Source organism: Talpa occidentalis, unplaced genomic scaffold, assembly GCF_014898055.3.
Source record: "Talpa occidentalis isolate TD23 unplaced genomic scaffold, MPIMG_talOcc4v2.1 talOcc4.9, whole genome shotgun sequence".
Lineage (NCBI taxonomy): Eukaryota > Metazoa > Chordata > Mammalia > Eulipotyphla > Talpidae > Talpa > Talpa occidentalis.
In genome coordinates, this window is record NW_023605305.1 from 68,950,253 (window position 1) to 68,971,952 (window position 21,700).

Sequence of the window (21,700 nt, forward strand, 5' to 3'; positions counted from 1 at the left end):
ATGCCTGGGTGTGCCGCCGCCGGTAAGTGCTTGTTTAGTTTCATAAGAAACTGCGAGGCTGTCCCCATGGTGAAGCTGAGTAGGGGCCAAGCAGAGGCTGCTGCAGCTTTTCAAGGACAGCCAATTTGCCATCCTCTGGGGCTTTTATTCCTATCATGATTTACTGGGATTTAAGAGGGGTACAGATCCCGGGAATGTCTGAATCAACTGTTTTGAGCTTACTTTGGAAATAAGGGACCCTTTGGTTTTCTGGATTTGGAAGCAACCAATGCACATGGAGGGTTGTGCCCGTGTCTAGGATGACTGAGGGGGTTGAATGGCACTGGGCTCTTCTCAGATGCATCCACGCAGAGGAACCCCACTGACTCATTATGACAGACCGTATCAAAATAAATGTTTTAACAATGTTAAGAAAAAAGAAACTACCAAGCTATATTCTGAAGTGGCTGTACGACTTAACATTCTCAGCATCCTTGCCAGAATTTGAAACTATAGTTATCATTTTAGAGTTTTCAGTAAGTTTGCAGTAATTTTTTTGTGGTTTAATTTTCATTTCTCCAATGGTTAGTGGTGTTGAACGTGTGACATGTTGCTGTCTTTTGCCCATGTTCTAATTGGATTGTTTTTTGTTGAGTTCTGAGAGTTCTCCATATTTAGATACAAATCTTTTCAGGTATGTGACTTACAAATTAAGTTTGTAATTTTGATGAAGTTCAGTTTATTGATTTTTTTTCTTTTATGGATTGTTTTTGGGCCTCCCCGGTGGCGCAGCGGTTGAGCGCTGGGTTGCGACGCTGCCCGCAGCCTCTGCAGCGCCGGTTCGATCCCCGGCTGCTCCCCGGCCACTGGAGGAGGGTCCCACATGGCACGCAGACCTCTCCTGCCGCCCGCTGCTCCCCTCAGCAGTGTACCTTGGTCCTTCTGCCTGCTCTGTTCCCCGCTCTGGCTCTGGTGAATTCGCTCACCCTCCCACACTTCTGACTGTACCCAGTGCTTGTATAAACAAAAACAAAAACAAACAAACATACAAATAAATAAAAACATGCCTCTATATAAAAAAAAATAGAACTCTTCACCTAGCCCCAGATCCCCAAGATTATCACTTCCTTGCTATTCTGGTTCTACTTTTAAATCTGTAATGCATTTTGAGCACATTTTTGTATTGTTAGGTCAAGATTCCTTTTTTAAATCACTATTTTTTTCACTTATGGATGTCCAGCTACTCCCATGTTATTTGTTGAAAACACTATCCCTTCAGTGAACGTTTGAAAATTGGTTGGCTTGTGCGGGTCTGTTTCTGTGGTCTTTAGTCTCTTCCATTGATCTTGTCTCTCCTTCTGCCAGTACACACTGATGCAGAGCGATTTTCTTCACTTCATTCTTTTTTTCTTAAAGATCTATTTATTTATGTCTACAAGAACTGGGGTGTAAGCTAGAGGTGTGGGGGAAGGGGTGAGAGGATTCCCCAGAGGCAGAGAGGGGAGAAGAACAGGTTGATTGACTGAAACACACTGCTGAGGGGAGCAGTGGAGACAGGAGAGGTCTGCTGCGCCGCATGGGTCAGCTCCCTGGCTGGGGATGGAATTGTGCTGCAAAGGCTAAGACTCAACCCGTTGAGCCACCAGGGAGGCCGCCTCACTTCATTCTTAATTTTTTTTTTAAAGATTCATTTTTATTTATACAAGAACTGGGAAACAGGTCAGAAGGCGCGGGAAAGTGAGAGAATTCACCAGAGAGAGCTGGGAGCAGAACAGGCAGACGGCCCGAAGACACTGCTGAGGGGAGTAGCGGGTGAGACAGGAGAGGTCTGCCGCGCCATGTGGGAATCTCCCTGGCCGGCCGGGAATCGAACCTGCGCTGCAGAGCCTGTGGACAGCTTCACAGCGCAGCGCTCAACCTGTTGAGCCACCAGGAAGGCCCCATTCTTAATTTTCAAAACTGTCTTAGTTCCTCTAGCTTCTTTGCCTTGTCATATTAATTTTAAAATGTCTGTATATCACAAGAAAAACATTTGCTGGAATTTTGGTAGGAAGTGTATTAAACTTACAGATCAGGGGCCTCCCTGGTGGCCTAGGAGTTAAACCTTAGAGCTATCGACATTAAGGCCTGGGCTCCATCCCCGGCCAGGGAGCTAAACCACGTGACACAGCAGACCTCCTGTCTCACCCACTGCTCCTCTCAGCAGTTTATTGCAATAGATCTGCCTGCTCTGCTCCCCACTTTGTCTCTGGTGAATCTTCTCGCCTCCTGTACCCCCGGCCTACACCTCAGTCCTTCTACATAAAAAAAGGAACATACGAGAACACCCCAGTTCTTGTATGTATAAATTAATAAATGTTTGAAAGAGAAACACATGCACAAATCTAATGAAACAAGTTACAGAGTTGTATGTTGGATCTAGAAGAGAAGCAGTGGACTCGGGTCCAGAGACCTGGGACCATGTTTCTCCGCAAGGCCACTATCCACAGCCTGGGTCAGGGCACTTCTCTTTTGCATTTGGGTCATCTGCAAATTAGCGAAGAGACTCCACTATAGAGAGATAGTACAAAGACATGAAAAAAAAGCCAAGATTAACACAAATGGAGAAACATTCTGAATTAGAAGATGTCACTTCTTCCCAAACTGGTTTATTTCCTCCCTCCTTTCTTATGTAGAAGTGAGGCGTAGGCCAGAGGTTGGGGGGGAAATGAGAGGATTCACCAGAGCGGGGAGCAGAACAGGCAGATCTACAGGAATACACTGCTGAGGAGAGCAGTGGGCGGGACAGCAGAGGTCTGCTGAGCCTTGTTGGTCAGCTCCGGGCTGGCGGGGATAGCTTGATCGTGCTGTCTTTAACTCCTGAGCCACCAGGGAGGCCCTCCATGTGTTTCTCTTTTGACTGTAGACTTAACTTTGACTTCCATGCATTTGTTAGTATACAAAATACAATTAGTTTTGTACATTGATCTTGTAGTCCATGACCTGATGAACTCATTTAATTCTGGGGTTTTCTGTCGATTCCTTGGGATTCCCACATGGCGCGGCAGACCTCTCCTGTCTCGCCCACTACTCCCCTCAGCAGTGTCTTTGGTCCGTCTGCCTGTTCTGCTCCCAGCTCTCTCTGGTGAATTCTCTCACCCTCCCGCGCCTTCTGACCTGTTTCCCAGTTCTTTTATAAATAAAAATGAATCTTTTTAAAAAAAAATTTAAGAATGAAGTGAGGCGGCCTCCCTGGTGGCTCAAGGGGTTGAGTCTTAGCCTCTGCAGCACAATTCCGTTTATCAGAACGTCTACATTCAGGAATAGTTCTATTTCTTCCTTTTTAATCTACATGCTTAACTTTATTTTCTTTTTCTTGCCTTACATGATGGCTAGGACTTCCAGTATGCTGAGTATGAGGTTTTGTTCTGATTTGGAGGGAGGATGTCCATCATCTTTGACATGGTTAAGAATATGACATTAGCCAGAAACTGTTAGAATTCTCAGGGAAAAATTGGTTTTCCCAGGGAGAGGATAGAAAATAGATGAAACTGACACCAAGAACCATTACAGAGGAAGAGCCCTTTCCAACCATAGTTTAAGATGTTGACCTTGGTTCCTTATGATACACCTGAGCCCTATCCAGCTTACCTGAGGCAGAACCTACCTCCAGAATTCAATTGCGGGGCACGAGTGATGCTGACCTCAAACTAGTTACGTGGGACCCTGTGGATGCTAACAGAACCCTAATTTGCAGATGGTCTAGCATAAGCTATCACTTGGTAGATCTCATTTCCCCCGAAGATCCGCAGCACGATTTCCCCTACCCACCTCGTCCTGACCCCTACCCGCTCTCAGAATCACCCTCCACCCCCCGAAAAGAAGAGAGGCAGCCAAAGGCAGCTTGGGCAATACTTGATATACGTCATACATTTATTAGTGAATATCCCTCTGAAATCAGCAACAATATTAAAAAAAATAATGATTGCACTACTTGGTCAAGCAGAACTAGCAACTTTCATTTTAAAAAAAGTACAAATCTGTTAAAAATTTCAATCAGTATACACATATATATAATACAACATACTAGTTATGTTAAATGCTACAAACCAATGTGAATCCAATGGAATGGAAAAAACCACACATTTAAGCTTTAAGAACCTTTTTTTTTTCTCTATATATTAGCATTTTCTCAAATACATACATGGGAAAAAATGAGGTAACTGTAAAATGTGCAAGGAACAGGGCCCCCCAAAATTACATATATATACACACACATATATATATGTAATTATATATATATAAAACCTTCCTAACACAGAACACAGGTGCTGGGCCCAGCCAGGGCTGGGGGATGGTGTCCACTGTCATGCCTAGGCCAGAAGTTGGTAAATAAAAGAGTAAACAATGACAAGCCCCCACCACAGGAAATCATTGGTAACATGGCATCTATAGCAAGGTCGGCAAATCACAAACATCCTAAGTAATTGTTTCATAAATCTTTTTTTTTAATGATTTTTTTTTTAAATGTTGTGTTTCCCCCCATAGCTGCTTGTTGGAACCATGGCTGCAGCCGACACGCAATCCGTGAGCCTGTTTCCGCCTGCCCCAGGAACCGTAAGGGTTTTGAAAACCTTTTGTTGGGGAGGGAGAGGGAGGGGGGTGGGAGAGGGTGGTTCTGTGTAAAACATGTGGGGTTTCAACACTGCTATAAATATAGAAACGTCACCTGGAGTTATATACAGTAAGACTTTGGGTTCTCCATGGGGGTGGGGCCGGGCTGATGGGGCCCCATGGCAGGCTAGGAAGAGGCAGGGAGCCAGGGCGCTACGGGAGAACGAGGGTGGTTGGAGCATCCCTGAGGCAGCAGGCGCCAGGGGCTGCCTGCTAGGATGTGCCGGCCCCACACGCGGTTCGTTCAGGGCAGCAACCCCAGCTGGGGATAGGAAAGGCAAGGAATAGGACCGGGGAGGAAGAGGGAGCTCAGCCAGACCCTATGGGGGCGGGGGGGGGGGGGTTCCTCCAGGCCTGGAGAGCAGGGTTCAGGCTGGGAGGGGACCCCCGGAAGTGGGGTCCATGCCCTCCCTGGTCCCTGCCCTCTTGGGACTTCCTTGGAGGAGACTCACCCAGGCAGGTGGGAGACAGGCCCTGGCTGGAGAGGGATAAATGCCCTGAAAAGCGTACGGTCCCGGTAGGCTCTGGGGACGTGTGCAGTACAGTGCATGGCAGTTATCAGCTGAGCACAGAGCGCCCCCCCAACCCCAACCGTGACCACCAGCCGCCTGGTCCAGCCCAGCCACGCGCATGCAAACCAGGCGGCACCACAGGACCAGTTCCTGCCCCCTGGGTACTCGGTCCTAGTTGGTCCCTAGACCCCCTCCCCCCATTAAACCAGAAGAAAACAAATTGTTTTAAAAATCCACACCCCCAAATCCTACACGCGATTTTGGGCCAAATGAATAAGCAAAAACTGCTGCTCCTCACATTCATGCAAAACGACAGAGGGGAGATTGGACATGGGTCTGGCCCCCGCCACCAGCAGGGGGTGGCCACTAGAACACAGGTCACTCTTCCTGGCACGGCGCAGGCCCCCTCAGGATCTGTGCCGCCCCAGCTCAGGGTCTGTCTCCCATGTGCTTGGGAGGCTGGCTCTGACACCCTCCAGCCTGGGGGTGGGGCTGGAATGTTGTGCCTGGGGTAAGAGTCCTCCTGGGAACCAGACTGACCCCCTTCACTGCAGCCTGGGCTGGGCTGGCTGCCTGAGTCTGTCTGGGATCAAGGCAGGAGGACCCGGGCCTGGGGCTCAAGATGGCCTCGTGCCACTGTCTCGCTGCATGCCCGTCCGTGCCACCTGGGCAGATGGGATAACACTTCAGTGCTAGAGACCAGGCTACCCAGGACTGTGCCCCGTTTGCCCAGCCCGGGGCCAAGGACCCACCAACTGCACTGGGGGAATGGACCCCTGGCTCCCAGTGCCGGCAGGAAAGAGGTGGACCCAAGGGCAAACAGGAAGGAGACCGAGTTGGGGACACTCAGGCAGCTCCGTGGCAGGCGGACTGGCAGGCAGATGGGGGAAGGAGTCTTTGGAGCTTGGCAAGTGCAGGGGCTTATTGCAGGGGCTTCTCTTGGGGCTGACCCTGGCACCAGCTCTGGAGATGCAGGTGAGAACGATGGGGCAGGCCTGGGTCACTCCCTCCCCATCCTCCCTGGGTCCCCCCCCGAGTTTCCAGAGCTTCGGACAGGGTTCTCCTGGACAGTTGTGGGGCCTCACTCAGCCTCCCTGGGCACCTCGGAGGCATCAGCCCGGCAAATGGGACAGGTCCGGTTGGCCTGGGGGGGAGCAGCCAACGTCAGGCTCCACTCACATCCCCCACCCAATACAACACTGCCACCTGTGGGGACCTGGCCCCTGAATGGAGCCAGCGCTGACAAAGATGAGGATACCCCCCTATACCCACGCAACACCTGGGAGCCCCTGGGGTCATGTTACCTTCAACCACTTGTCGACACACTTGGTGTGGAATTCGTGGTTGCAAGGGAGAACTCGGAGCAGCTGCCTCGCCTCGAAGTCGCTGAAGCAGACGACACACCTGGGAGGAGGCACAGAGGGTCACCTTGTCTCTGACAGCTGAGGGAAGGCTGCTCATCATAAAGCAGAGTCTCCCTGGAAGAGGGGGCCCTTCGCAGCCCATCACGGGGGGGCACAAGCTGGAGCCTGGCACTCACAGGGTCTGCTCCGACTGGTGACCATCTGGGTTGAAGCGGTAGGACGGAAGCTGCTCAATGTCCGCTTTGGTGAGGCCTCGGGGCTTGGCGTCTCCCAGCCGCTCTGCCAGGTTCAGGAGGGCCTGGACAGGGGCAGGAGGGGAGGGTCAGCAGTGCCCAGGGCCAGAGTGCCCCCAGTCCCCACCTCCCAGGACGGGGCTCCCTGGGACCTCATAGTTCTCCATCTCCACGTCATCCACGTCAAGGTCCAGACTGATGGTGGGCCCCATTGCTGTTGGTGACATTGGCAGCATCGAGCTAGAGAGACAGGCATGGGGGCCCAGGGTCAAGTCAGTAGGTGTGCAGAGCTGCTCTCTTCATGCAAACAAAGTCCAGAACTCTGCACCATTCACCGTGCACCCTGGTGTTAGCTCAGGAGGTTGTAGGAGAGCAGGGAACCTGCTGGTGGGTGTTGGTGGTTTATGGGGATGACAGATGGCTTGAGAGGCCCTGGGAACCCCAGGGAGCTGTGTTTAGGACTAACCACTGGGGCCCTAGGAGTACAGAGGTCTGTGGTTCTGGGGCAGAAGAAATGGTACTTACAGGAAGTAGGGCAGGAAGCTGGGGTAATATGGTGGTGGGGGCGGCGGCGGGGGTGGTGGGGGCAGCGGCTGTTGCAGGCGGTATCTCTGGGTGCTCAGTCTCCGTGGCATCATATGGGAATACGGCTGTGAGAGGGGGGCCAGGGGCAGGTCAACAGCCAACCAGTCTCCAACGGCTCCGGACTGTGGGGTGTGGGGCAGGGGCGCAGCACTCACCACACCGAAGGACAGCTCCTGATGCAGTGGATCGTGGGGCAGGTAGTGCAGGGGCAGGGCTGGGCCCGGTGCAGAGGTGGAGTAGGTGAAGCTCCCCAGGGGGTGCTGGTCCCCCCGCAGATCCACATCATTATCTAGCCGCTGCAGGGGCTGGAAGAGACAGGGTTGGGTGCCCTGGAGTCAGTGTCAGGGGCAGCCCCTGGGCCCTGGCTCCCCATGCCATCCCCTCTAGCATCACCCAGACTTACCATACGTGGGTGCTGGGTTTGCAGCGACACAAACTGTCCAAGAGGTGCCATGTGGGCAGGCTGGGGGTGTGGGGCTGGCGGTGGGGGGTGCAGGATGTAGTGGTCACTGGAGATGAGGTGGGGGTAGGCCTGATAGGGCACAGGGAGCTGCTGCATGGTACACGCCTGGATCAGCTGCCAAGAGAGGGGGCGGGGATTGGAGAAGGTCTCCTAGGCTTGGGGCTGAGTCTGTGCTTGTGACAAGGGTCAGGAGCCATTCCATCAGGCACAGGGCGCCCCGCCCCCTCATTGAACACCACCCCCCAACTCCAGGGTCTGGAGTTTAAAGGCCCACAGTCCTGACTCCAAACTGCAAGTGCTGGGTCCAGGGAGGTCTCGGCACTGGAAATGCCCTCTCACCATAGGTGAACGCAGTCTTTTCTGGGCAGGGCTGAGGCTTGCAGCCAGGTGTGGTCTGCTAGGCAGGGTGGGTATGCAAAACTTGGCTGCATTCTGCTGCTGCCCTGTGCTGGAGCTTTTGGCTGGAGGCACGCACTCACTCACCGGGGGTGGGAGGCAGCAGAGGGGGTAGTGCTGCCCACTGAACATCACGGAGCATGCTGGGAGCTGCTGGGCACTGCAGCCAGGGATGTGTTGGCCTGCAGGCAAGGGGAAGCCTTGGGTCGTCACTGTGGTGACTGTGTAGGACAGAGGGACGGGTCCCTGGTGCACCTGTAGTTGGAGAGAAACCCAGGGGAACTGCAGGGAGGAAGCTTGGCCTCAGGTGAGAAGTTCCTTGGGTTTGGCTTCCTTCTTTTCTCTAGCTGGAACCCACCTAGATGCAAGTCCTGTCCCTCTACCCCAGGCCCCAGGGGGCACAGAGAACCTTTTGTAACCTGGGAGGGCTTCCAGTCCTGCCAGTCATTCACTGTGCGGCCTCAGGGAAGAGGCCTTCTCTGGATTCAATTTACCAACCTGTAAAACAGGCCTAATTTCCTCTCCCTGAACAGGCAGTGGGTTAGGCAAGGGGAAAACAGGAGTTTGCCACCTCTGCTCCTCAGATGGCTTTGCCAGAAGCTGGGGGGCAGCACAATGAGGGTGGAGGGCGTTCCGCCTACCTGCTCGTGGAGATCAACCATGAACGGGCTCTGTTGGGAGGTTGGGTGCAGCATTCGGGGGCTCCTGCCGGCAGGAGCCGAGGCTCGGTGCTCCTCTACGGGGAGATGTGATGGTCGGGGTGGCGGCTGCTGGGAGGGTAAGCGCTCATCCTGGGCAGGCGGGCTGGCCAGGGGGCCCTCGCGGCCGGGGCTGCACCACAGAGAGGAGGCCCCAGTAGGACTGCAGGGGTCACTCACTCACAGAGCATGAAGAGTCAAGGTCATTACCCACTGGGGAGACAGCTCAGAGCCCTGTGTTCTGCTCCCTGGACCCCACCCAAGCTGACAGCCTCTGTGTTGAGGTTCTGGCCTCTGCTGGACTGGGAGGTTCCTTCCTACCTTCCCCAGGGCTGGCCCAGAGTGCTGCCGGGTCCTGCAGAGAATCTCCGCTGACCCACAGGAGTAGAGGGTGGCCACCTAGTCACCGCCAGAGCCCATGGTCGCATCAGGGGTGACAGAGGGGTGGAGGGGCTAGGCCGGGGCTCCCAACCCTAGGAGAAAAACAGAGGAAGAAACTGAGGTAAGAGAAGTTCAGTCTCTTGCCCATTACAGGTAGGCAGGCAGAATCAAACCTCTATAGCCTGGCCCTCTCCTGGTCACCGGGGCGCAGGGCTAATCGAACAGTGAGGCTTGGACTGCAGAGAATTTAGGCTTCATTTTCCTGCTCTGTGAAATCGGATCAAATCCTTTCTTGGGGTCGTGATGACTTCAGAGGGCTGGCCAGCTTTGCTTGTGTGCCAGGTTGTTCTAGTGGGGTCTCCAGGCAGCTGGGGAGCCCTGGCTTCCTTCCTTTCATCTTCTTGGTTCAGGGGGAATTCCAAGCCCGTTCCTGTCCTTGGGAGCTGCCAGTCAGTACTCTTTCTTTCTAGAACTCATTCCCATTATCTACCAAGCGTGACTCATTTACTCTTCAAGGAGTTCCATTTCACAGAAGAGGAAACTGAGACTGTGAGAGGTGGGGATTTGCCCAAGTGTTCAATTTGGGAGACCAAGGTCTCCCATTGCTGGATGGGTAGGTCTGGCACACAGTCCCTGGCTCTGGAGGCCCAACTTTGCCCCCAAGTGGGAGGTGAGGTTGCTAAGAAAAAAGGGAAGCAAGAACCTGAGAGAGGAAACTGAGTGGGAATGGGGCACAGCCCTGGCTAGGAGCTGGGGCCCAGAATGGGGAAGGTGGGACCATTCATTAATTCTGGAGGTTGGGAGGAGGCACCAGCAAGGAAGCTCTGGAACCTGTCAGGCCCTGCAAAGCTGAGGAGCACATCAAAAGGACTAGTCCTTTGCTGCTCCTGCCCCAGGGAGCCTCCCCCCAGCCTCAATCTAACCAGACTCCCATGTGTCCTCCCACCCAGCTTGAGGTGTCGCCTCTCTGTTGACACAGTCAGGGGGCTATGACTGTTCCCCAACACCTGTTCCTTCCTGCCAGAAGCAGCAAGAAGCATTTCCTCTGTGCCAGGCTTTACATGCACGGGTCCAACCCTACATGAGCAAGCAAGGGAGGCACTTCTCGGCTTGTTATGATGGCGCAGGGCCAAGGCCACAGCCAGGAAGTGCCAGAGCTAGAATTCACACTTCTGCCAAACCTGGGCTCCAGCACTTGCCACAGGGGTGGGCAGGGCCCACAGACACCTTATGACCAGCACAGCGCAGGTGTGATGTGCTGAATACACTGGCAAGTTAATCTACACGTTGAAGGCCACAGTCAGCAGCAGCAAAATTAGTGCCAATGAATAAAAATTGGAGATTATATAAATATCTGGCTTTTTCTGTGGGGATTAAAAAAAAAAAAAAAAAAACAACAGGCAGAAAAAAATATGGTGCCTGATTTTTGGGAGACCAGGGTCTCCCAGTGCTCATTTCTACTTTTCCCCTATGCTACCCCCCAAAGGGAGTAGGAGTTTTCACTCCAGGCTACCCCAGGCCCATTCCCTGCCTGCCCATCATTTGTCTGTGTCTCCTGGTGTGAACAAGCTGTACAGTCACACAGCTTTTGATTCCTGCTGACAAGCCAACGAACAAGGGTTAAGGGAGACTCAGGAAAAGGCACCACTAACTGAAACAGATACCTGGCCCCTCTGGATCACAATCTTTGAAGGTGTGGGAAATAAGGGCACCTAGATGTTTACCAAATTCCCCATTAGTTTCTATAGCACGGCCAAGTCTTGGGGACCCCTGCTCTGATCCCAGAGATCCTAGTTCTACTGACGAGGCATAGTAATAAAAACTGCAATCCTTGCCCTGTGCCACCTCCATGAGTCCTTACAGCAATTCTCAGAAGCACGACACTAACACTTAAAGAAGTGAAGTGACTGGCCTTGGACAGTGCCATGGCTCAGGGGGGCAGTCCAGGCTCAGTTCTGAGCCAGCCCCTTCAAAGGTACCCACTTTTAAGAAAAGGGAAATGACAAGAAGCCAGGAAGCCAGGCCAGCAGACACAAGATTGCCTGCTGCTGTGCGTGATGGTGCCAAAGGTGACAGCACCCACCTCTGCATTCTTACACATGACACCCTGATTTCCGGTCAGTCTTGGGGGGCACACTGTCTTTAGTGTCTCAGCTTCATCTGTAAAATGGGAACACCCAATGACACCTCCCAGTGAACAGGCAAAAAATACTCAAAAAAGGCCCCGCATTTGACTTACAAAGGCAATTCACTTGGGTGTGTATGTTTGGTCAGTGTTAAAAAATATAGGTTGACCCCCATCACCACCTACCAAGCAAAAATCAGGTGGCACTTCAAATTCTGCAAGGCACAGCAGGGAAATATGATGTCCTGGGGAATATCCCAGCTGGCAGGGAGGAGTGCCTGCTTCTTGAAGTTCTCCGAAGACCAGAGATGGCACATAGGGGACAGATCTACTTCACAGCTGAGGAAACTTGAGACCCAAGAGAATGAAAATAACTTCGTGTAGGCCATAAAGTCAGACAGGGATGGACTACCTGGTCCTGGCTAGTGCCCTAGGCACAGATTCTCAAAACCTTGACTCTCTCATTAGTGAGCTTCAACTTAACCCTAACTAACCTAACTGTAATCCCAGCTCTTTTCCAGGTCCTACAGGAGACCTGACAGTTTTCTCTTTCAATCACCTGCGATCAGTGTGATTATGAAGAGAAGCAACCAGTAACCTGCTCAAGGTCAAACAAGCAAGGGTGGCCGGGAGCCCTCCCCCTAACTGCTCTACCTTCCACACCTTTCCTGTGCTCAGGACTCAATGCGGTTTGTGTAACTGGGTTTTCAGGTACCATCCCTAAACCCAACCCCGTCTGGAAGCAGGTATCCACCCCCTCTCCCAGGAGGCAGCCAACTTTTATTTCTAGAGCCCCAAGCAACTACCTGGTTCTAGTCCAAGTCACCTGGGTTTCAGGGATGTTTGCAGAAACGGCTGTTTTGCAGATGGGCAGTCAGCCGCTGGGTACAAGAGAAGACTAAAAGCAAGATAAGATTCCCTCCCCACTCCCCTACCCCGTCCTTCACCAGAGAGGCAGGCTGGGCCCAGCACTGCTTGGTGAGCAAGAGGATCTCCCCAGAGTGGCATCTGGAGCCCACAGGGGGCTGGACCACCGGGTTCGGAGGTAGGAGTCCTCGGACGGTCCAGACTCCCTGGATGACCTTGGTCAAGGAAATCTCTTCCCTTCTGTGAGCCTCAGTTGCCACAACTGTTAAGTGGGGGTGGAAATCTCTCCTCCTCAGAGAGCCCAAATACAGCCAAGAGACAAGCAGCAGCCAGGCGACCGCAGCAGTGGGCAAGGAGACCAGCGTCCCTATGGGGCAGGCACCTACTCAAGGCGAGCCAGACTCAGGTTGCGGGGGCCTCCTCACCCACCAGCCCCCGGCAGTGGGGGGCCGCGGTGCAGACACCAGACCCCCCCTTTCCCATCCCAGGCTTCTGTGCAGCACTCGGGGCGGCCCGGGGGCGGGCGAGCAGCCCGCGGCGCCGGGGCCGGAGCGCTGTGACTTTAAGAGCCGCGGATCCCGGACCATGTGCTCGGCGTGAGACAAAAGCAACAACAAAGGAAGTGGCGGCGGCGGGGGGAGGGGGCGGCTCCCGGCCCTCCAACCGCAGTTCTCGGCCGCGGAGAAGGGAGGCCCGGCCGGCTCTCGGGGGCGCCGGGGCGGGGGGTGGGGAAGGGGGACCCCCCGATTCTAGCAGGCTCGCCGCCCCCCCACCCCGGACCGCCAGTGGTTAACCCCTGCGGAGCTGCGAGGGCCCAGCCCCGGGGGAGGCGCAGGCCCCGGGGTGCGGAAATGCGGGGCTGGGCCCCGGCGCCGACTCACCTCCGGCCGCCGGCCACACGCCGACGCCTTTGTTCGCGGTCTGAGCCGGCCCGGCTGGGCAGGGGCTGGGGAGGGTCGCGGCGGCCAGGACCCTTTAAGAGCCCCCGCCCTGCGGAACAATGCGCTCCCCCCCACCCCCGCTCTGGGGGCAGCCGGCTCCTTCCGGGGCCCGCTCTTTGTTGTCCGTCGGACGGCGTCTACCTCGCGAGGCCCGCGCGCGGTCGGCCTCTCTCCGCCCGGCTCTCAGGGAGCGGGAGGCGGCGCAGGACGCGGTCGGGTTTGCGCAGCTGCCGGCGGCTGGCCCTTTAAGAACTGTCCGCGGCGGCAGCGGAATGTAACAAACCCCACATTTGATTCACAACATTCGAAGCGGCGGGGTCGCGCGCGGGGCGGGAGGGGGGCTCGCGGGGGCGCGCCGGGCGGAGAGGGGGGAGGTTCGCGGGGGCGCGCTCGGAGGTTCCGGCAAACAGTAGCAAGAGGCTGCCCGCAGCGGCCCCGCCCCGCGGGACCCCAAGAGCCAATCACGCGCTGCGACTAGGCACGTGACGGGCAAAGCCGCCATCTTGGAAAGCAGATTTAAAAAAAAATCTCGCCCCCATCTTTCACTTAAAGTGACCGCAGCCACAAGCATAAGGAAGGGGCGGGGCCGCATAGTTAGACCTAAAGATGGGAGACCCCGGGCTGTACAAGACGAATCGGCTGCAATTCGCACTTGCTATGCAAACTGGCGAACCACTCGCGTCTCTAAAGCTCAGTTTCCCTGCCGGAGAAATGGGTTGCGCCGGGAGAGCCGCAGCCCGGACTTACTGTGTCATGGTCCACTCCTCGGGGACTGGGCGCCGCCAGGGACAGTGAAGTGCAACGGGGCTGACCTTCGACGGGGCAGCGGCGGCCTCTTAAGCAGTCCGAGTGGTTAGGATGGTTCTTAACAGCCGAGGCTCGGCAACCTCCTGGAGATGACGTCAGCCCCAAGAGCTACAGCGCCGCGATGACATCATGGCCCTGCAGCCCCGCAACACCTTGTTTATACTACGCGGCGGCTTTAAAAAGTTGGGACGCCCTGGGTTGCTCAACGGACCAATGGCGGGCGACCCATGCAAAGGAGCTAACGCCTGCCCCGCTGAGGGATTGGTCCGCTGCGCGCTGGCGTCACAGAGATACCTCGCCGCCCCGCCCCCAGCGTGGCCGGAGAAAGGCGCGGGGAACAGTTGGAAGCTGGAGCGGCAGGTGTCCTGCGCTCTCGGCGCGCGGGGGGCCCTAGGGCTGCAGTCTGCGCGGAGAGCCCTTCCCCCGGGGGGCCTGGGAACTAAACCCAGGAAATCCTTAGTTTTGAGCCGTATTCTCCCCAGCGGCTGCGGGAGAAGGGATTACTTCAGCCGGCCCATTTTACAGACGGGTAGAGAGGATCAGTGCGGCATTACCCACCCGCACCACACGCAGCTAGGCAGTAAGCTGAGCGGGCATCCGAACCCAAGCCCAATCCCAGCCTCGCTCTTGCCTCAGCGCCTCCCCAGTCACACATTAGAAAACGTGGAGTATTACCTACACATCAATTATATAAGCAAAAAAGGAACGAAAAATCAGCAATATCCTAAATTTACAAGATCTGGAACAGGCCGAATAAAGAATGATGCGTGCCTATAACTGAGAACTAACTGCCCTTATCTGTATGGCGCTGAAATGACACAGGGATAATTTCCGGAAAGCCTTAAAAAAGATGCCCGTGCATAATGTTAACATGTTAAACCCACAGGGTGGGCTACTGCGGGGAAGGGAAGGGAGAGGGTGCTTCTTTGGTATATTTCATAATCCCAAATTTAAAAATAAAATTGAAAGCAAAACGCTGAATAGTTTAACAGTATATCAAAAATTTTTAAACTGGCTATATACAGTGTCTGCATAGAATATTTTTGGAAGGATATACAGGAAGCTGCTTAACAATTGTGCTGAGGAGAACTAGAAGAGAGCACTATGTCAGGAGGATAGATTTTATTGTATATGCCTTTTCTCTTTAAAAAGAAAAACCTATGTGGTATAAACTAATAAAAATTCTAAAGAGAATTACTGTAAAAGTGTATGTATTAAGTCTTATGCCATAAAAACTTTTCTGTTTTCGCAGAGTCAGAAATCCCCCTTCAAGATGGATATCCAATGGAAACATTCCACAAGGAAGTTTGGGGAATAGACACATGGAAGTGTTGTTTCAGCCAGTAACAATATGACAGGGCACTTTGGCTGTGTGGCTAGCAACACAATGTCTGCAGGTGGTGCCCAGGGGTGGCTGGCAGATCTCTAAGAACAGATCAAGTTCATGATGTAACGCTATACAGAATGTTACTTGGAGGGCCTCCCTTGTGGTGCAAGGGGTTAAGTACAGCACTGTGAAGCTATCCGCAGCCTCTGCAGCACCAGTTCAATCCCCAGCTGGCCAGGGAGCTCCCCACATGGCGCAGCAGACCTCTGCTGCTTTGCCGGCAGCTCCCTTCAGCATTTCAGTCAGTCTGCCTGTTCTGTTCCCCACTCTGTCTCTGGTGAATCCTCTCACCCACCACACCTCTGGCCTGTACCCCAATCCTTGTATGCATAAAAAAAAAAAATGTTACCTGGAATGCCAAGTTCTATCCATCAGTTAAAACCATATGCATGAGAAAAAGTGGGGACATACAGGATGATGCCATCTCCTTATCAGCTCTCCCTTCTATGTCCCATCCCATCTTTTATTTTTCCCACTGTCAATTAGAAAGCCCTTCCCACAATGAAGGTGCCTAGACTGTTAAGACCGCACCCTGCTTGCCAGTGTCAGGATACTTGCAGACTTTACTGCCCGGCTTTCTGGGATGCACTTAACAAGCTTCCCCCACTTAATTTCTCAGGTTCATCTCTCCAGCCTCCCTCTTACAACCCTGGTTGTGCTCCCTGTGGCTTTCCACATCTGCAAACTTCCTGCCTTTGCACAACTGGATGCCCTGCCTGTGATGTCCTTTTTCTTCCTATCAATCTATTCCTCTTCTCTATACGTTGAGACAGCTCCCATCTAACCTCTTATTGGAATCTGGGATGTGTTCAGACTATATTGAGCCCCCCATCTCTGAACTCTGGGCTAGAGGCACCCTGACTTTCACTTCATGACCCAGCCTTGTCACAGTCCCATTATGGCTTGAAGGGATTCAGTATTTTTAGTGTACTGATTGAAAGCCAACTTCCCTGAAAGGCAGACACCACAGGATAACCAGCCTCAGAGAGGGGATACAGTGAGAACACCTTACCACTCCCCACCCTCAGCCACCAGTTACATACTTTGAAGACACCAAGTGTCCAAATACCATTTTGTCTGCCTAAAATATCCTCAACATCCTCTACTCACCTCTAGCAAAACCCTGCTCAATCTTGGGGACTGAACTCACAGACAACTTCCTGAGCCTTGGCTGACCTGTCTCCTGGCAGCGAGCTGCTCAGGCATCCCCAGTGCACATCGGGTGGCTAGCACACTGCATCAGACAGCAAAAGGCTATCTCTATGGGACTGCTGGGGGTGAGGGGGTGGGGCAGGGGCAGCAGGGCCTGGCTCATGGTAGGTGGTAGATGCCTGAAGAAGGGGTTCTGGGTTTGACTCTCACCTCTGATCCTACAGGGCTAGGAAATCGCTGTAGTCTTCTCTGCTGCAGGACCTTTGGGTTCAATGTTTTGGGAAGCCTTTAGTAAATCAACAGACTCTCATAATCCCCCCCAGGGCAGGGGCCAATAATACCACAGCCTGATCTACAAAACCTTCCCCGGGGCACAGGCAGGATCACTGAAATAAATAGGAAGGAGTCTGTTTTATTATGTTTTCCAGAGAAGCCAGAAATCTGGACTCTCCTATGAATTCCCTCTTAGATTCACCAACAAATTATTTTTTTTCTTTTGGTGGGACCCTCGCCGGCGGCCGGGGAACGAACCGGTGCTGCAGAGGCTGCAGGCAGCCTCGCAGCACAGCACTCAACCGTTGCGCCACCAGGGGAGGCCCACACCAACAAATATTTTGTGTGGGAACCTTAATGAGGGGATGTGGCCTGCACACCTACTGTGTGTCTCATCACATGCTTTGGCTCCACCCCCTTGAAGCAGGTTCTGGTCCTTTCACCTGACAAGAAGACTCAGGAAGTGACTTCCCTCCCCCACAGATCCTGGTAGTGTGGCCTAGTGGGCTCCAGAAACAACGGGGGTGGGTGGGTGGGGACTCACCCTTGCCCAGGTATCTTCCCTGAGGTTCTCTGGAGGGATCAGGGCTCTAGGGTCTCCTGCAAAGTCTTGGTAATCTCACTGTTCTGTCTTGATCATCTCACTGGTCCAATGGCCCTAAAGAGCTCAGTATGATTTTGCTCCATTTTACAGATAAGGAAACTTGGGCCAAAGGGGAGACAACTCACCCACGGTCACACAGCCACTCACCATGGAGTAGACCTGGAACACCATTCTAATCTCACATTAAGTTTGGTTCATGCAATGCAAACGCCAACACAGGGTCCCCAAAGGTTGCTCAATAATTAAAAATACAGGTATCTGGGCACAACAGGAGCCCGTGGAGGCTCAGGGATAGGTGATTGGCTCCAGATCCCATTAAGAGGCAGAAAAATCCTAATGCTGGTCCCTCCAAATGCAAAACACTGGGTGCTGCATTCCAGTACCTATTCCAGTCTCTTCTGCAAGAGATAGGAGGGACTTCACTCTGGGAGGAAGGAGGCAGGGTCATGGGTTTCTGCTGGAGCTGGGCCTTGCTCTAGCTGCCCACCCAACATTAGCTGCTGGCTACCTCCCTCCTCTCCTCAGGCTCAGAAAGTACCCCATTCTTTTCTCCTAAGATCTTTCAAACCCTCCTCCAAAGAGACAGGACCCAGTAAACTCCCCCAATGGCAGAACACAGAGATCGAGAGACCACCCGGGGATACATAGCTTGGCCTGGTAGAGCTAGCTCAGGGCACAAAGCTCTGGGCTACCATAAAGCCGCAGGGTGGGGGTTGACAGGCCACTTAGAGGCCAAATCCTCTGCTCCCAAGAGGCCTGAACACCCTCGCACCCACCACAAGCACAGCTGAGGCTTTGACTCCTCTAAAATGCAGCAGCTATGTTTGTGCAGAGAGCTGGGTGTCTGGAAAGGTGGTCCCTGGGCTGGGGCTCAGGTCTGCAGTATTTGGGGCTCCAGGTCAGAAAGTTGGCCTTACTCTACCTTTGTAGCCAGCATAGGCATCACCGTAGTGACCAAGGAGGCTTACTGAGCACTTGGTGGGTGCAGCACTACGGCTGCATCTCCTATAGTTACTGAGGGAGCTAGAATAGAGATGGCTAAATAAAGACCCTCTGAAACCAGCTGCCTGGGCAAGGACCCTGGCTCTGCCTGGAACTAGCTCTGTGACCTTGAGGAAGACAGCACCTTTGTAGACTCAATTAGTCCAGGTGTCAAATGGGGATGCAAGTAGCTGTATCTCAGTGAATAAATTATGGCTCCTAAGTATGCATGGTCGGTGGTATCTACCTGACCTTCTGGGTCTGCACTTGGGTGTTTGCCCGCTGTGTGTATGGCACTGGGAGGACCTCCCATTTCTGACTCCCTCCCGCCTGCAGCACTCACCAGAGGAACCCCCAGGGTCTGCAAAAACCGGGGACTGCAGGAGTGCAGCACCTGGCTGATCCTGGGAAAAGCAGCCAACCTAATTCCCCATTTCCCCTCCATCTTAAGTGTCTCCCCCTAGCAGGGGGCTAGCTTCCTACTACTCTTCTAGTCCCCACCGCCTTCCCGGCCCCAAGCAGCTCGACTCTGGCTTAGTAACCCTCAAGCAACGGAAGCGGTGTGACCTTGGGCAAGAAACAGACGCTCTCTGGACACCCCGGCGTTCCGACATCCTGAAAGCAGTAACGGCGGCGCCATGGTCTGTTCCCCGGACCCCCGGCCGCTCCCCGGCAGTGCCCGGGCCGCTCTGGCTCCCCGGCGGCTGCCCCAGGAGCGCTGGTAAAATGTTTGGGACCGCCGCGATGAGGCCAAAGTACTGCAGGGCCTCTTCGGCTCTCAGTCCCGGGCGCCTGGCCCCCAGCTGAAGCCCCAACCTGCCGGGGAGTGCGATCGGGGCATGCGCGAGGCACAATGTAACTTAAAATTCCCGGGGGCTCCCCGAAGCGGGACGCTCGGACCTAGCGGGCGGACGGACGAGCGGAGGCTCCGGCTCCCGGACAGAGAGCGCCGGCCCTGCGGACGCCGACAGAGGCCCAGCGGGGAGTCCCTGCGCTACTCCGCCAGCCCGCGGTCGCCCCCTTTCGCTCCGTCCTCGTTGGCCCCGCGCCTGGGGCGCACGGCGCAGGGTCGCCGGGCGTTACCTGGGGCCGCGGCGGGGCTCCACCCCCACCGGGCGGCCGGCGCGTCGCTCCCGCTGCAGCCCGGGGTCTGGGTCCCGCTGCGGCCCCCCTCTGGCCCCACGCGGTGGAACCGTCCGCGGACCTCAGCGCCCGGGCGCGCGCAGGGGGCCCACGCCGGCTGCGCAGCTTCACCCCGCGCCCGCTCGCGGGTGGAACCACCTGGACGGCACCAAGCGCGCGGGAGCGGCGGGCGCGAGGGGCGGGGCGGGCCGTCCCCAGCCACGCCCCCCCGGCCCCGGCGGCCCCGGCGCCAGGGCCAGGCGCCCGCGGCCCGCGCCTCCGGCCCCGCGCTTGCTCCCACGTGACCGGGGAGGCGCGGCGACTCCGTTTCCTCGCCTGTGAAACTGGGGGAAATAATGCGACCCCCTGTCGATTTAAAAAACCGTCGTTTCCCTGAGGGCTTGTCCGCCCGCCCCTCCCCAGCCTCCGCCAGCGTCGGATTGGACGGCTGCGAGGCGCTACACAAAGAGCACAGACTCGAGGGGTAGCGGAGCTTGGTTCGCTCCTTTAGGCCATTCTCTGAGGCTCAGTTTCCTCGTCTGCGAGGGGGAGCGACGATGCCTTCTTTGGGAGATCGGAGACTGCAGCGGCGTGAGGACACGTAGGCCCATGGCCAGAGCCAGCTTGGACCTGAGGGGAACCACCCGTCTCAATCCTTGGGCGTGTTAGGCCACCAAGGACTACAACTCCCGGCGTGCACCGCTCCGGCCGAGTCGTGCCGGGAGTTGTAGTCTCTGTGGACCTTGTTTTCCAGAGGCTGTTTCTGGAGGCCCGTATTTTCTCAGTCCTGGACTTGGTTTCTCTCCTGAGGATTGGTTAAGTCCCCTGTATCGAGGCCGGTTTATTTTATTAAAGCTTTCATTTGTTGAAGTCTTGCCATATGCCAAATAATATTCTAAATGCTTAATGAGTATTAATGTAGTTATTCCTTCAAGTTTAACAACCTAGTGAGGGGAAATTATTATCATTTCTGTTTCATATATTTGAAAACTGAGAAATAGTGAGATGAAGGGATTTTCCTAGGGTCACTCTTCCGAGAAGTGACAAGGTCCCGGATTTCTACTCAGGCCTGACAGGTAGAGCTTGCTCTCTGGCTCATCCTTCTGTTTTTTCTTTCGCATCAGAACTACATTAAGGTCTAATTGAGGGTATAATTTACAGATATAAAATAAAATGCAGAAGTTTTATGCAGATAGCTTAGTGAATTTTTCCTAAATGTATTCTTTCATATAACTGAGACCGTCATCAAGATCTAGAACATTTTTTTTTTCATCACTCCAGGAAGTTTCTTCTGGCCCTCTCCAACGCATTTTGTCCCAGGCATAGTTATTGATCTAGTTCCTATAACTCCAGTTAGTCTAACTGTTCAGAACTTCGTGTTAGTGGACTGGCAGACTGTGTAAAGCTGCCTTCTTTCCCTCCACATGATCTTTTTTTTTTTTTTTTTTAAAGATTTTTATTTATCTGTGCATAGGAGAGCTGGGGTACAGGCCAGAGGTGTGGGTGGGGTGAGAGGATTCACCAGAGACAGAGTGGGGAACAGAACAGGCAGATTGAGCAGCAGGCGAGACAGTAGAGGTCTGCTGCACCATGTGGGTTTCTCCCTGGCTAGCCAGGGATCGAACTCCTGCTGTAGAGGCTGCGTATTGCTTCATAATGCTGTGCTTAGCCCCTTGCGCCTCCAGGGAGGCCCCATCCTTCCACATGATCTTTTTTTTTTTTTTTAAATATATTTATTTATTTATTTATACAAGCACTGGGTATAGTCAGAAGCGCAGGAGGGTGAGAGAATTCACCAGAGCCAGAGCGGGGAGCAGAGCAGGCAGAAGGACCGAAGTACAGTGCTGAGGGGAGCAGTGGGCGGCAGGAGAGGTCTGCGCGCCATGTGGGACCCTCCTCCAGTGGCAGGGGAGCAGCCAGGAATCGAACCAGCGCTGCAGAGGCTACGGGCAGCTTCGTAACCCAGCACTCAACCGCTGCGCCACCGGGGAGGCCCCACGTGATCTTTTTGATTTACATTCTGTTGTCTTTGTATTAGTAGTCTCTTCTTCCCACCCTCCCAGCTTTCTTTTTTTAAAAGATTTACTTATTTATGCATACCAGAGCTGGGGTGCAGGCCAGAGATGTAGGAGGGGGCGGATGAGAGGATTCACCAGAGACTGAGTGAGAAGCAGAAC

The 21,700-nt window shown here is 54.2% G+C and overlaps 1 protein-coding gene across 11 annotated transcripts; it reads right to left on the bottom strand.

Annotated features, from left to right (window-relative positions):
• Positions 1 to 3,877: 3,877 nt before the first annotated feature.
• On the bottom strand, positions 3,878 to 19,503 carry RNF44 (ring finger protein 44). Of its 11 annotated transcripts, none has more exons than XM_054691102.1 (12): positions 19,485 to 19,500; positions 11,576 to 11,737; positions 9,205 to 9,356; positions 8,827 to 9,016; positions 8,273 to 8,440; positions 7,730 to 7,903; positions 7,482 to 7,655; positions 7,267 to 7,391; positions 6,894 to 6,981; positions 6,685 to 6,806; positions 6,449 to 6,548; positions 3,878 to 6,288 (listed from the first exon to the last, which is right to left on the bottom strand). In XM_054691102.1, exons 3-12 carry the CDS (start codon positions 9,309 to 9,311, stop codon positions 6,226 to 6,228), a joined length of 1,311 nt encoding a protein of 436 aa, XP_054547077.1. In that variant the 5' UTR covers positions 9,312 to 9,356; positions 11,576 to 11,737; positions 19,485 to 19,500; the 3' UTR covers positions 3,878 to 6,225. The 11 variants fall into 11 exon arrangements, with proteins under 11 accessions (XP_054547077.1, XP_054547075.1, XP_054547076.1 ...); XM_054691100.1 differs by lacking the exon at positions 19,485 to 19,500 and adding an exon at positions 13,945 to 17,344; XM_054691101.1 differs by lacking the exon at positions 19,485 to 19,500 and adding an exon at positions 13,138 to 13,518.
• Between the last annotated feature and the right edge of the window lie 2,197 nt (positions 19,504 to 21,700).